The sequence below is a fragment of the Arachis hypogaea genome, chromosome 15 (assembly GCF_003086295.3).
Source record: "Arachis hypogaea cultivar Tifrunner chromosome 15, arahy.Tifrunner.gnm2.J5K5, whole genome shotgun sequence".
NCBI lineage: Eukaryota > Viridiplantae > Streptophyta > Magnoliopsida > Fabales > Fabaceae > Arachis > Arachis hypogaea.
Window position 1 is genome coordinate 150603484 of NC_092050.1, and position 13379 is coordinate 150616862.

General features: G+C 26.6%; 2 protein-coding genes across 2 annotated transcripts; both read right to left on the reverse strand.

Annotated features, from left to right (window-relative positions):
- Positions 1 to 300: 300 nt before the first annotated feature.
- On the reverse strand, positions 301 to 2574 carry LOC112751309 (inositol oxygenase 2-like). The gene is made up of 11 exons (XM_025800396.3): positions 2436 to 2574; positions 2209 to 2305; positions 2034 to 2115; positions 1741 to 1945; positions 1569 to 1628; positions 1394 to 1446; positions 1166 to 1288; positions 971 to 1040; positions 780 to 858; positions 615 to 696; positions 301 to 503 (listed from the first exon to the last, which is right to left on the reverse strand). Exons 1-11 carry the CDS (start codon positions 2446 to 2448, stop codon positions 477 to 479), a joined length of 891 nt encoding a protein of 296 aa, XP_025656181.1. The 5' UTR covers positions 2449 to 2574; the 3' UTR covers positions 301 to 476.
- A 10080-nt stretch (positions 2575 to 12654) lies between these two features.
- LOC112749250 (uncharacterized) lies at positions 12655 to 13161 on the reverse strand. Its single transcript, XM_025797511.1, has 2 exons — positions 12926 to 13161; positions 12655 to 12832 (listed from the first exon to the last, which is right to left on the reverse strand). The coding sequence occupies exons 1-2, from the start codon at positions 13159 to 13161 to the stop codon at positions 12655 to 12657; spliced, it is 414 nt and encodes a 137-aa protein (XP_025653296.1).
- Between the last annotated feature and the right edge of the window lie 218 nt (positions 13162 to 13379).

Sequence of the window (13379 nt, forward strand, 5' to 3'; positions counted from 1 at the left end):
AATAAAAAGAATAAAAAAAATAAGACTTACTAGGAGAAAAACTTAATCTAGCGGCGATTTTTTAAGGATTTTGTGACGATTTTTAAGTAATAAGAACATTTTTTCAACTGATACTATATTGTTGATTTTTTTTATTCAATATTAGAATTATATGATGAGAACAGATTGATTTATATAATGATAGATCATTTTAAGAATTTGTAAATTGCTACGCTTTATATTCTTTGACCAATGCTTTCGTGAAGATGCTCGAAAGTATAATAAATATAAGGAAAAAAAAGTGCAACTTTAGAATAGATATATATAATATGATATATATATTTATTTATATTAATATTGTTATTTCTTACAAGGAATTAAATGACATTAGAAATATTCAAATATATGACACTCAAGCATGCTGGAAACAAAGATGAGTAGCTAGAAAGCTGAATCATGAAGACAAATTGGATCAGGCCCTGGTGGTAATTATGTTTTCACCACTTAAGCTTTTCTGGGAAATACTGCAAAAAAAAATTAATAATAAATTAGGACCATAGATTTTGAGAATATAATGAACAAAAATAAAATTGAAGAAATTATTAATACCATCCGATCAAAATCAAATTATTCACCTTGTTAATGAGAGACATGTAATAAGGCTTGACTTTTTCAACATCAACTTTGACTTTGCTCTTGCTGTAGAGATCATATTTGCTATAAAAAAAAAACAATTTAATTTATTATTACGTGATAAATGGGAAAAGAAATATTTAAATGAAAATAAGATGGATGCTAACTTGAATGTATGGAGCCACTTCAAACCCTCATGATCTGATTCATTCATGAATTGTTTATATGCTCCTTCCCTATGTAAAGCTGCAAATAAATTTATACATTTAAGCTGTTATATTTTCTGGATATTGAGAATTATTGTTACAATTTTACATAGAAGAAGTTTATAGAATTTGATTAAAAAAAAAATGCTTACGGTAGAAAGAGTGATATCTGATAATGAACAATGCTGGTGGAGGCAAAGTAGTTCCATTTGCCAAACAAACCTGCATATTCCAAATAAAAGTACCATTTATTATATATCATAAACAACATGCAAAAAAAAAAAAAATTGCAATATAATTGATTAAAAAATATGAAAAAAATTATTTTTTTTATATAAGACTCTCACCATATACATGTAGTCGTCATGACCCCATGACATCATTACTTTGTCTAGTCCACATCCTTCTTCATAAATCCCATTTTTAGTGTTATATTTAGGGTTGTTAAAATCAGGATTTTGCTCGAAATACTGCAGCAACAATATTGGAAATGTATGTTAGATAATAATTCATAATTTGAGATGAAAAATATAAAATGAATATCATTTATGGGATTCTTAGACAAAATTATTCACCTTATAGTGAACATTTGACTTATCAAAAGCACACCCAACGGGGAATGTGTCACCTGCAAATTAAATATGTAATTAAATCTCAAATTAGATGATAATTATATATGTTAAACTTTTTTTTTAATTATATTAATTGCTATAATTATCACTTATGAATTTGAAAGAATAATTCTCTCACCAACGACAGCCCATTGAGGAAGTGAACCAAATTGAGGAAGAAGAAGGATCTTTCCAAGATCTGAAATCCACCAATAATTAATATCAGCATAATAATGATAATAATGAGAGAATAAATAATATATGCATGGGAACCAAATTGAATATTAGAATTTAATAATGTACAAATATACCATGGATAAGAGCAGTCAAATGCATCCAATCTTCATCGGGAAAATCTTTTCTAATAGCTTCAGCAGATTGTAATAAATGTTGGATTTGAGGTTCATCCAAATCAGGATCACTGTCATCCACCACTGAATTGAGAAGCTCACAACATTCCCATATACCCATTTCTCCTTTGTTGAATTTCCCATACTCCTCTCTCATTTTCTTCACCTATACAATTAATTTAGGTCAGCATCAAATCAAAATATATTTTGATGAAAATTATTGAAAGAAACATCATGCATGCATGTTTTCTTACATAGTCATATGTCTGGTTGATGTGTTGTTGCTTATAGAATTCCTCTACACCCTTTTGCCTTTCACTTTCAGCATCATAGCTCCTGCCAAAATGTTCAACAAAAAATTCCAAGTTAAAAGAGTTAAATTGAAAAAGTAAAATCAAAGGAGATTAATAATGGAAATGGAATTGCAACCTGAATGAATGTCCAAATGCATTGGTGTCTGGAGCATCAAATCCCTTGGATGATTCATCATTGGTTTCTGATGATTGTGCCATGTTCTTTGCAACTTCTATATATATATACAGAGAGATCCATGAAACAATGCAAAAACATCACATTAGAACTTGTACCTAATTAAGAAATATAAAAATAACGGAACTGTGTTATAGACAATGAATAAGATTAACAAGTGATCATACCAGCGGTTGACATTTTTATTGTATGTCAAGAAAAATACAGAACCAAATCACCTAAGAAACAAATCACTGATGAAACATGAAATCAATTGAATAATCCAGGGGTATTTATAATCCAATTCAAAACCTCCTTGCCGGGTAATTAGGAAGCAACTAAAACTAAACCGCAAAATTATTGTTCCTGAATCTTTTCTTCACCACAAAATGTTACTAGCTAAATATGGCTATGGCCTTAAAATAGCAAGACCTTACAACCGTCAATTTATTCCTCTTTCTTATTTTATTTTATTTTATTTTATTTAGATTGTCCAACCAAGCCCATTAGAATGAAAACAAAAAAAAATCAAAAATGGGCTTGACAAAAACACAATGGATAGGATTTTGATGCATGCTATTTTTATCTTTTATATACTATACTATATATAGCATTCTGATATGAGGCTAGCTATTATTAGACCTTAGAGAATTTGCCAATTAAGTGCAATAGTATGCGTTACAGCCCACAACCCATTACCCTATAATGAAATCAACATCAACTTTATGAAATTTGGCTTTCAATAAATACTTTGGATCATTATTTCTTCTTTTTAATTAGTTCGTCACTATTACTGAATAAACTACCTTTTTTTTTTTAACAAAACCATCCATCATTATTGGAGGGTGTTTAAGGGGGATAGGTTCAATCGGCTAAGCCTAATCCTTGATGGATATTAGATTAGCTTATATATTTTATAATCAAAATTGTCAGTATTCAAATTTTTTATAATAACAATGATATCATATTCGACAGTAATTTTTTTGGGTACATCAACTATTAGTATTAATTTTTTTCTATAATATCACTAAGTCTAATATGTCAAAGACTAATTTACTGCAAATTGAAAATTTTATTTAAGATTTTGTTATTAGTATGGTACTTCTCAATTCGACATGTTAAAAACTAATTTATCATGAATCAGAGTTCTGTTTAAAAATTTATCGTTGACTAATAAATTGCCATACACATAAAGTGAAATTTGAACTATTGATATTTATTTAAGCGAACAAATAAATTAACTATTTTTAATCGAAATTAATTTTATTTATAAATATTCTTTAGGACAACTTACTTAAATAAATTAAGTGAAAGAAGAATTTATCCAATTAAATATTTTTAAATACCAAGATACAAATGTATTTTTTTATAATTCTATAGAAACCATTATTAGCAGTAGCGGTTTAAGGAAGAACATAAACCGTTACTAGCAGCTATGGTTTATGTGTATTGGTGACATAATAGAAACCGCTATAGACAGCAACGATTTATGTGGAAGGAGGTCTGCACATAAATCGCTGGAGACAATAGCGGTTTACGTGTAATGTATTGTATGCATATAGTGCTTGGCTATGTATACCCATCCAAGCCATTGAGGTAGTAGTAGAATGCCATTTTTTATGGTGAAGAAAATTTTTTAATTCTAATGCATTACTCTAGGAAAATTAAGAAAAGCAAAATGCACCGGTGAAATTTACAAATAGAAAATCGATTAGTCTTTTTATTCAGTCGTGGATTGGCAGAGATAAAAAAAAATTGGGTGTGCGTGGGACAGTAAAAAAATTGTTTTGCAAGAATATATTGAATAATTATGTTGATAATGAATTTTGTGTTCCATGTTTATTGTGATAATTTTTTTTAAAAACAAAAAAAATATTTTATTTCATTAAAAAGAAAATATAGAATTTAAAATTCAAGAGATAAAAAACCTCAAATTTCACAATACAAAAATACAAGGAATATGTACTTTTTGGGATGCGAAAAAAAATTATAGCAAGAATTTATAGATTTTCACTAATGTGAGTTATTTTACAATTTTTACTTCCTATATGTGTGTATTTTTATATTATAAAATTTGAGAATTTTTTTATATTTTGAATTTTAAATTCTATATGTTCTTTTTAATGAAATAAATTTTTTTTTCCTTTAAAAAAAGTTATCACAACAATCATGAAACACAAAATTCATTATCAACGTAATTATTCAATGTTTTTGTAAAACAATTTCTTTACTTACCTTGTTCCAGACACACCTAACTTTATTTTTTATTTCTGCCAATCAATGACCTGATAAAAAGACTAAGCGTGTTTTTTATTTGTAAATTTCACTCGTGTCTTTTGTTTTTCTTAATTTTCCTAAAACAATGCACTAGAGTTAAAAAATTCTTTTTACCGTTTTACTGCTACCTCAATACCTTAAATAAATATACATAACCAATCACCATATGCATACAATACATTACACATAAATTATTACTGTCTTTAACGGTTTATGTTCATACTGCATTACACATAAATCGCTACTGTTTATAACAGTTTATGCCCAAACTTCCTTAAATCACTATCACTAGTAACGATTTATGTTCTCCCTTCAACCACTACTAATTTTTATAAAATTATAAAAAAATACATTTGTATCATGATATTCTGTGTAAGTAAATTGTCCTATTCTTTATTACTTTGCTTTTTTTTTTTTTTCACATCAATACCTATCTCGGCCAAGCTAACTAGCCCCATTTATATTACGGAATCAAATTCCTTTTAACTTTTTTATATATTTTTGGCATGAAATCACATACATGTGGTTTGACCCGTAATATATAATAATAAAAAAATTGCAAAAGTTTGTATTTTAAAAAAGCTAATAAAAATATTTAAAATAATGGATAATGATATATTTTTCTGTTAGAATTATAAATTTAATCTTAAAATACAAACCAAATATTAGAAATATTATAAAAACATATTGTTAGAATTTTTTAGAATTTTTTAATCCAAAGATTATTTATATTAAATTATTAAAAAATAAAATACTTGAATGCGAAAATGTACTTGAATTCATGAATATGATTGAAAGAGTTTGATTTTTTGATCTTCCTCAACTAAAATTTTCTATATTTCTAATAGGACAGCTAAATTGTAACTTTTCTTTTATGGAAAAGAGTTGATGAGGCGATTTTGGTATATTGGAAACCGAAACCTAAAGTCATTATTTATATTTGAGCATGATACCTGTTAAACTTTAAAGTCCAAATAAAAATAGTATCTAAAGTGTAAAAGATAATATATCTAAAATTCAAAAGATAATATCTAGTTTTATTCTCATTTAATTCCAAATAAAAAATAATTATGACTTATTTAATTTAATATTTACAACAATAAATGAGATCACCGTTATATAAATCGTTTAATTTAAAATAACATAATTTATAAATATAATTAATATATATTACACACAAATAAATTAAAAAATTAAATAGTTTCCTAACACATATATTATTAATAAATGCAATTCCACGATGGTTTAGGTTAGTGTTAAAGCAATAAATAATATTGAAGCATTATAATATTATCTGCACGAGCGAGCAAGTTGCATAATTACCCTCTATCTCTTCCATGCCTTTAATTTCATATATGGGTCCCAACTTTACTTCATTCCCATTTACCAACCCAAAAAATATGTAAAATGCGTATCTTCTTTTTCATAATCATTTACAACCTATTGTCCCTACATCTGTACTATATACATATATATCCGGGAATTAAGATTCTCTAGATCTAGTTAGATATATATTTATTTATGTATCTAAGTATTTTAATCATTTAATATTTTAAATCACTAATTAAATGATATGATATTAAAATTTTAGAATTTTATCTTTGTTATTTTTAAAAAATAATATAAAAAAATTTATTCAAAATTTATACCTCAAATTCCAAAACAAAAATCTTGTAGAAAAAAAGTTTAATTTTGATTTATTAATAATATAAAATATTTTATATAATAATTTAATTATATTCATTTTTAAATAATTATTTATGTAATTAATATAAAATATAATTATTTTTTCCTGATATATATGATAATACATAAATAAATATACCAACAGTATATCAAAATTAAATTTTATAAAAGAATATATTAAATAGATAATTTAATGGTATTGTTTCTGAATAAAAAATCTAAGTAAGCTTAATTTTATGTCGTTAAATCTTTCTAGCTAGTGGAGTTCAAAAAGTTCTTTTAACGCACAAACACTAATGATATAGTATCTGTAAAATGTTACTAATATTATAATTAATTAATTAGAAACTAGATACTTATAATATAATAGCTTTTCTTTTTTTCTGAAAAAAAAAATTATTTCCCTTGGTATTTTAGTCATCAAAATCTACCAAGCAATTTGGACAAAAGAGAACATATCACATCGATGTGACCTTCCCCTAACTGATATTCAACTTGCATTCAATATTCAATAGGAAGAGCTTTAATTATATCGAAAATATTGGTGTTCTAGTTATTCTAATTATGGATTTAAATTATAAAAAATATATATAATATATATTAATTAAAATCAACAGTTAAAACAATTGAAATACTGGTATTTCTGGTACACTTAAAATTTTTCATATTCAATATATATAACTATTATAGAATCAAATTGATGTCATAATATAGAGATTATATATATGTAGTAGAAGCATACTCATACATATATATTTATAGATAGATATATGTCCCTCTCATGGACATAAATATCACTTAAAAAGAAAGCATCTGGGTGACAATTGTAATTAACTCGTTCATGGATTTCAACGATATATATAAGACAGTGCACTTCAGTTTCAGTTGCACACACATTAGGCTACAAAAAAGTAATATAACTATGTATGTGTATAGAAATGTCTTTTTCTTTCACTATTTCAAAATAAGAATAACATCTTCGCGTGCTATCTTGCCTAATTTTCGAACCCAACATGCTGATTGTGATCGATTAAGATATATATATATATATATATATATATATATATATATATATATGATAATTAAAGAATCTTATTTTATAGCTTCTGAATTTCTACCAAATTAGTTATCCACTACTACTCTCCACAATATAATTATAAGTTTGTTGAAAATTCTAAAATTCATTTCATCTAAAGACCATTTATATTAAATTATTAAAAAGGGGATATTTGAGAGCAGAAGTGTACCTAAATTTGTAATTATAATCGAGAGTATTTGATTTTTTTATCTTTTTCAATCAAAGTCTTCTATATCTTTAATAGGGTTGAATTGCAATTCTTCCAATGTAAAAAGAGTTACGGAAGCAGTTTTAATGTATTGGAGACCAAAATTCTAAAGTCACTATTTATATTTGAGTGTGAGACATCTATTAAACCCTAAAACCTAAATAAAATAGTATCTCTGATTTTATTCTTATTTAATTCAGTATTTATGAAAATAAATAAGATCACTATTATATAAGTCATTTAATATAAAATAGTTTAATTTGTAATTATAATTAATTAATATATGTATTATCCATAAATAATTAAAAAATAATATTTTTTTAACAAAGTTATCTATTTAAAAAAGAGTATTGCTACATACATAATTAAATTATTTTAATAATTAAATTTAATCAAATTAGTCTAATATTAGTAGAATGAAAACTAATTAAAAAAAACTAAAAAAAATTATTGAATTTGGTTAAGAAATAACTTTCTCACATCACTTTTCTACCTCAAAAATTTCCTCAAAAAGAGAAATAAGGTTTTCGGTCACTCAAAAAGATATGTATGTGTTGTATAAGTAAATTATTAAAATTATATTTACATTTAAAATTTGATGATTTTATGTAAAGTAATTTTTTTCTCAATTTTTTTTGTGAATGGTTGAACATTCTTATATAAAATGAAAAAGAGATCTAGAGTTATTTTTTTAATTATTTTGTCACATTTTTCATAGTAACGAAACTTAGGTAAACCCAACTTGGGAGATTGAGCTACAGATTAAACAAAGTACCATTCGCAACAAACCACTTGAAAAACCAAAAAGCATAAATAATTAATATTTAATTTAAAAATATAACAATTAATAAATTTTATACATTCAAAATTTACTATAAAAAATAAAAAGCACAAAATATAAAAAAGCAACAACCAAAAACCCATTATTATTAATGACGGATTAAAAAAATTTTGACAGTGAAAATAAAATATATATATAACATAATAATAATTTGAGTTTAGTTAATATGTGTTTTTAAGACACATGATAAACTTAATATTAGTGGAAGGTTTTAAATTTTTTTTATTTAGTAACTGCAAAATAAATACATTAAAAATTTAAATTTTTTGTATTTTTAATAAAAATATTCTAAATTTGTAATCTTAATATATACTTTTAAGACACAAGATAAATAAATTTTAATAATTTTTATAATAAAAATATTATATTACATAAAAATCAATTATAAAATTGTTTATTAACCATTATGTATTTGTTATAAATATATTTATTGTTTAATTCATTTTCAATATGTATTTTATATTTCAATATATATTCTATACGAATAGTTACTTTTTATGTACATATAGCATAATTATTGTTATAATTATATTTTGTTATTGTAAAATATGATTAGTCTTCAAAATATATAATTTATAAACTAAAACACTAAAATAATAATATATATTTTATAATTCTATTTTTTAGGTTTCATATTTTTAAAAAAATTGAGTAATTTTTTTTTAACAATACAATCGAAATATCTCTTTATATATATATATATATATATATATATATATATATATATATATATATATATATATATATATATATATCATTAAACAATTATTTAAAAATTCACTTTTCATACAATCAAAAGCCAACTCTCAGTGATATTTATAATTGAAAAATTTTTTTTCAATTAATATAGTTGCTACAGAAAAAATTAAAAATAATTTTAAAAAAAGATAAATAATATCTTTTGAGTTTATTTTTAAGAAAAAACACTAATCTTATTTAAATTGAGAATTAATCATTCTAATAAACATGTAATATGAAATTCTTAAACTGAATATTAAGTACTAAAAGTTGAGTAAAAAATTAGAATAATGTTACATGTACACCAAAATTAGCTACTAAAATCAGCCACTAGTATAAAATATATATTGAAATACAAATACATTAAAAATAAATTAAACCACATATATATTTATACACAAATATATTGGTGACTGATTTTAGTAGCTGATTTTGGTGTACAAATAAATTTTTAAAAAAATTATTGTGAAATTAAATTCAATAATTTAATATAAATAAATAAATATTATTATCATATACTATTAAAATTTTTTTTTAAATTATAGTGAAAACAGTTATCCCACTATAATGTATATATAAATCTGTCCCTGGTTACTATAATATTATTTTGGTCATGCTTTTAAATATTTTTAAAAATTTATTTGATGTTTGTATTTTTTGAGTTATTTTTATTAGAAATACCAATTTTTGGGTACCTTTTGATAATTACCCATCATGGACTGAATTTAAACACTGAACTCATGTAGACACCGAAAAGAACCACTGAACTCATGTTCTTTCCTCTCTAAAATACATGTTACTTTAAAATTTTAGTACATTTAAAAACTATATATTTAAATATTAACTAATTAATATATAAATATATTAAAACTTTTAGTGTGGTAAAACCATAAAATGACTCTCCTCGTTTTAAAATAACTACTGTTGTTTTGACTTTTATATACTAAAAATTAATATTTTAGATATAATTTAGGTCTAAATATATTAGTTTTTTAATGTTAAAAAAAAGTCAATGCAACATTTATTTTAAAAAAAAGAAGAAAAAAGGAAAGTAATTATTTTTAATATGGAGATAAAGATGGTATTTTGGTTGAATATTAGTATTTAAAATGTATTACAGTATTAATATTGTGAAAGTGTGAAAAAAGTGTCCAACACGCATTCTGCGTGTTGCCAGTTACCAGGATGATAAATGACACATGTTCAATACGTATCTTGCGTGTTGACTTTCTATCTACAAAATTCACCCACATATAATTACATTAAATAATCTCATTTTCAACCAAAAAAAATACTAATATTTTTCTATATAAAAAAAAAGAAGCTAGTTATACATGTTACAACTAGTACAAAACTGGTGGAGCAAGAAAGGGACTGATCAGAGCTGAAACAAATAGAAGAACCAAGTCAGAGTTGATTAAGGCTGTTTCTACTTTCTAACTTTATTATTACAATTTGTAATTGTACAAAAGTGGGGGAAACATGAGAATTACTGAATTCTTTATCAAGAAAAAATCAATCCAAAATTTTATTTCAAGATAATTTGTCGAGGTTAGGGTCTAGGAAAGCATGACAAAGATATCCATGTAAAACCTATTTGGCATATTGAGAATATCAAAATAAGATTGGTTAATAATTTATTATTTTTTTAATATTCTATTTTACCTAAATATAAAGAATATTTACTGGCATTATTTTGTATCTTCTATTAGCTTAAATAAACTTTATACTAAAATATTAAAATTGATCATAAAAAATACAAACGCTAATTAATAAAATCAACCATAAAAATTTTAAAATTGAATTGTAATCATGAAAGATTGCTTCATTTGATAATTTTGACCATTGTAATAAACTAAGAGTGGAGGAATAAAACAGATAAGTGGTGATCGCAAAAAAAAGAACATTGAAAATAACAATAAAAAATACATAAAGTAGTAAAGAATAATTTATATTAATAAACCAATATTCATCCAATTTTAAGCGAATTATCCAAAATAACAAATATAACGTGAATCATTCTAATTATATTTTTATGCAAATCGAAATAGATAGACAAAATTTAAGCATAAATCGAAACAATCAGGTTCAAGTTATATATTTTTGCATGATATCCTAGTAAATCTAATCAACCTGTTTCAATTTATACATGCATGCATGGTATCCTAATAAATCTAAACATACTATTTCGATTTAGTCTTCGATTGTCCATAGTAATTCAAAACACACCGTTTCGATTTATACACATGAAAAGCCCATAGTAATTCGGCTCTCCCTGTTTCGAATTATCCACGGTTGGTAATTCAAACGAGTCTAATTAGATTTACTAGGAGGATCCCTATAAATATAGTTCGAATTGGACTCATTCGAACCACGATTCTAAAATGCTGTCCTACCAAATCCTCAACACAACCACTCCAACATTTGAAAAATAACGTGATTGGGATAACCCGAACCGTCTTTATCGTTTGGATGGAATTGTCCATATTGCTGGTGTCATCAATGAAAAAGTTAGTGTATACATTTTTTTTTTCGAAAATAATATTAAATGTTTTACGTTAATTTTTTGTCTCTTTTATTGATGGTCGTTATTACAATTGTTAAACTAGATAGAGTGGTTAGATTAGTGGCTTAATAATCTATAAAGGTTTGATCGAACAAGTTCTAATTTGGATAGTGGTTACAAATAAGCAGAAGAATATGAGTAGTGAAGATAATGTGTAGTGAAACTTAGTTAGAATAAGACTAGTCAATGAAATTGATGTTGTGAATTGGGTTGTTAGTAAAAATCTTTTATTAGTATTAAACATATTTTTATTAGGCCTAGTTTGATGAATACATAAATTTATTTTGTGCTTGTACCCGTAAGATTATTTGGTTGCGTTTATGGCATTATTTGGATTAAGAGATGCATTAGTTGATATTGTTATGTAAATATGTTTTGATGTGGTTATAAGAGACAATTTATTTTGTTGTTTATGCAGCCTTACCGATGTATCGGTAGCATGAGACGTCAGCGAGGTATGCGTCTAGATGAGAGAATCATTCCGTACTTGCAGATGGCCGGTTTATACCATCTTGCCAGGCTGAACGAGACTTGGTTTAGGTTGCATGAGCCGTTGGTGAGTGCATTCGTGGAAAAATGGCGTCTGGAGACACACACGTTTTATATACCATTCGGAAAGTGAACGATTACGCTACAGAACGTGGCATACCAATTTCGGCTGCCGATCGATGGACAGTACGTCAGTAGATGCTTGACGGAGTTTGAGCGATACATCAAAGGCGGTCGCCCAACGTAGGTGTGGTTCCAGGAGCTGCTGGGTTTATTGCCTCCTGTGAACAGCACGACAAGTTTACGGTGAGATGCAGTTGGATGCAGGACACATTCGGAGAGATTCCTGATGGCGCCGATAACGCCACTGTTAGGAGGTATGCCGGGGCCTATATCATGATGTTTTTGGGACTCATCTATTTGGCGACAAGTCCGGTACTCGCCTGCACATTCGATGGCTGCCATACATAGCCAGGCTTGAGGACATGGGTAGGTACAGTTGGGAATCAGCTCCTCTGTCATGGTTAGCCCAGCTGCGGAGTGACGTACTGGCGGAGGTGGGATAGAAAAATTGACCACGACTCAGCATTCTCACCCTCCACAAGTGCAAAGGCAACAGGCAGGATGCTGGAATTCCCTTCCCGAGCAATCCAAACGAGCAATGTCCCCTCGTATTTGTCGTACAAGTGGGTCTTGTCAATACTGACCAACGGCTTGCAATGTCGGAAGGTCTTAATACATGGTGAGAATGTTCAAAAAATCCCGTGGAAATAGGCATGCGATTGATCCACTTGCCTACCCATTCGCACAGGACTTGTCTTCAACACTGCAACACTACCTGACATCATCATCTGGACACCTAGTACCCATCGTGGCAACTCGTTGTATGACTCATCCCAATCTCCGTAAATCTGTGCCACGGCTTTCTGCTTAGCCAACCAAACCCTCCTGTAAGTCGGTTTAAAACCGAAATGTGCCTCTGTCGCATTCAGAAGTACCTTGATACACACGGCAACATCAGCTCTAACCATTGACAGTATGAATGCCAAGATCACATGATAATCAAGACTCCTGTAATCACTTGATATCGATGTGGCTAGACAAGTATGAGGTCCATTGTACCGTTTTACCTCCCAAATACCTCTGTGCTGGCGAAAATTGATCCAAATCAACCATGCGTACCCGTTGTCAAATTCCTTACACTTTTCATAGTACTTACGATAATCAGACTCCACCACTTTGTACTGAA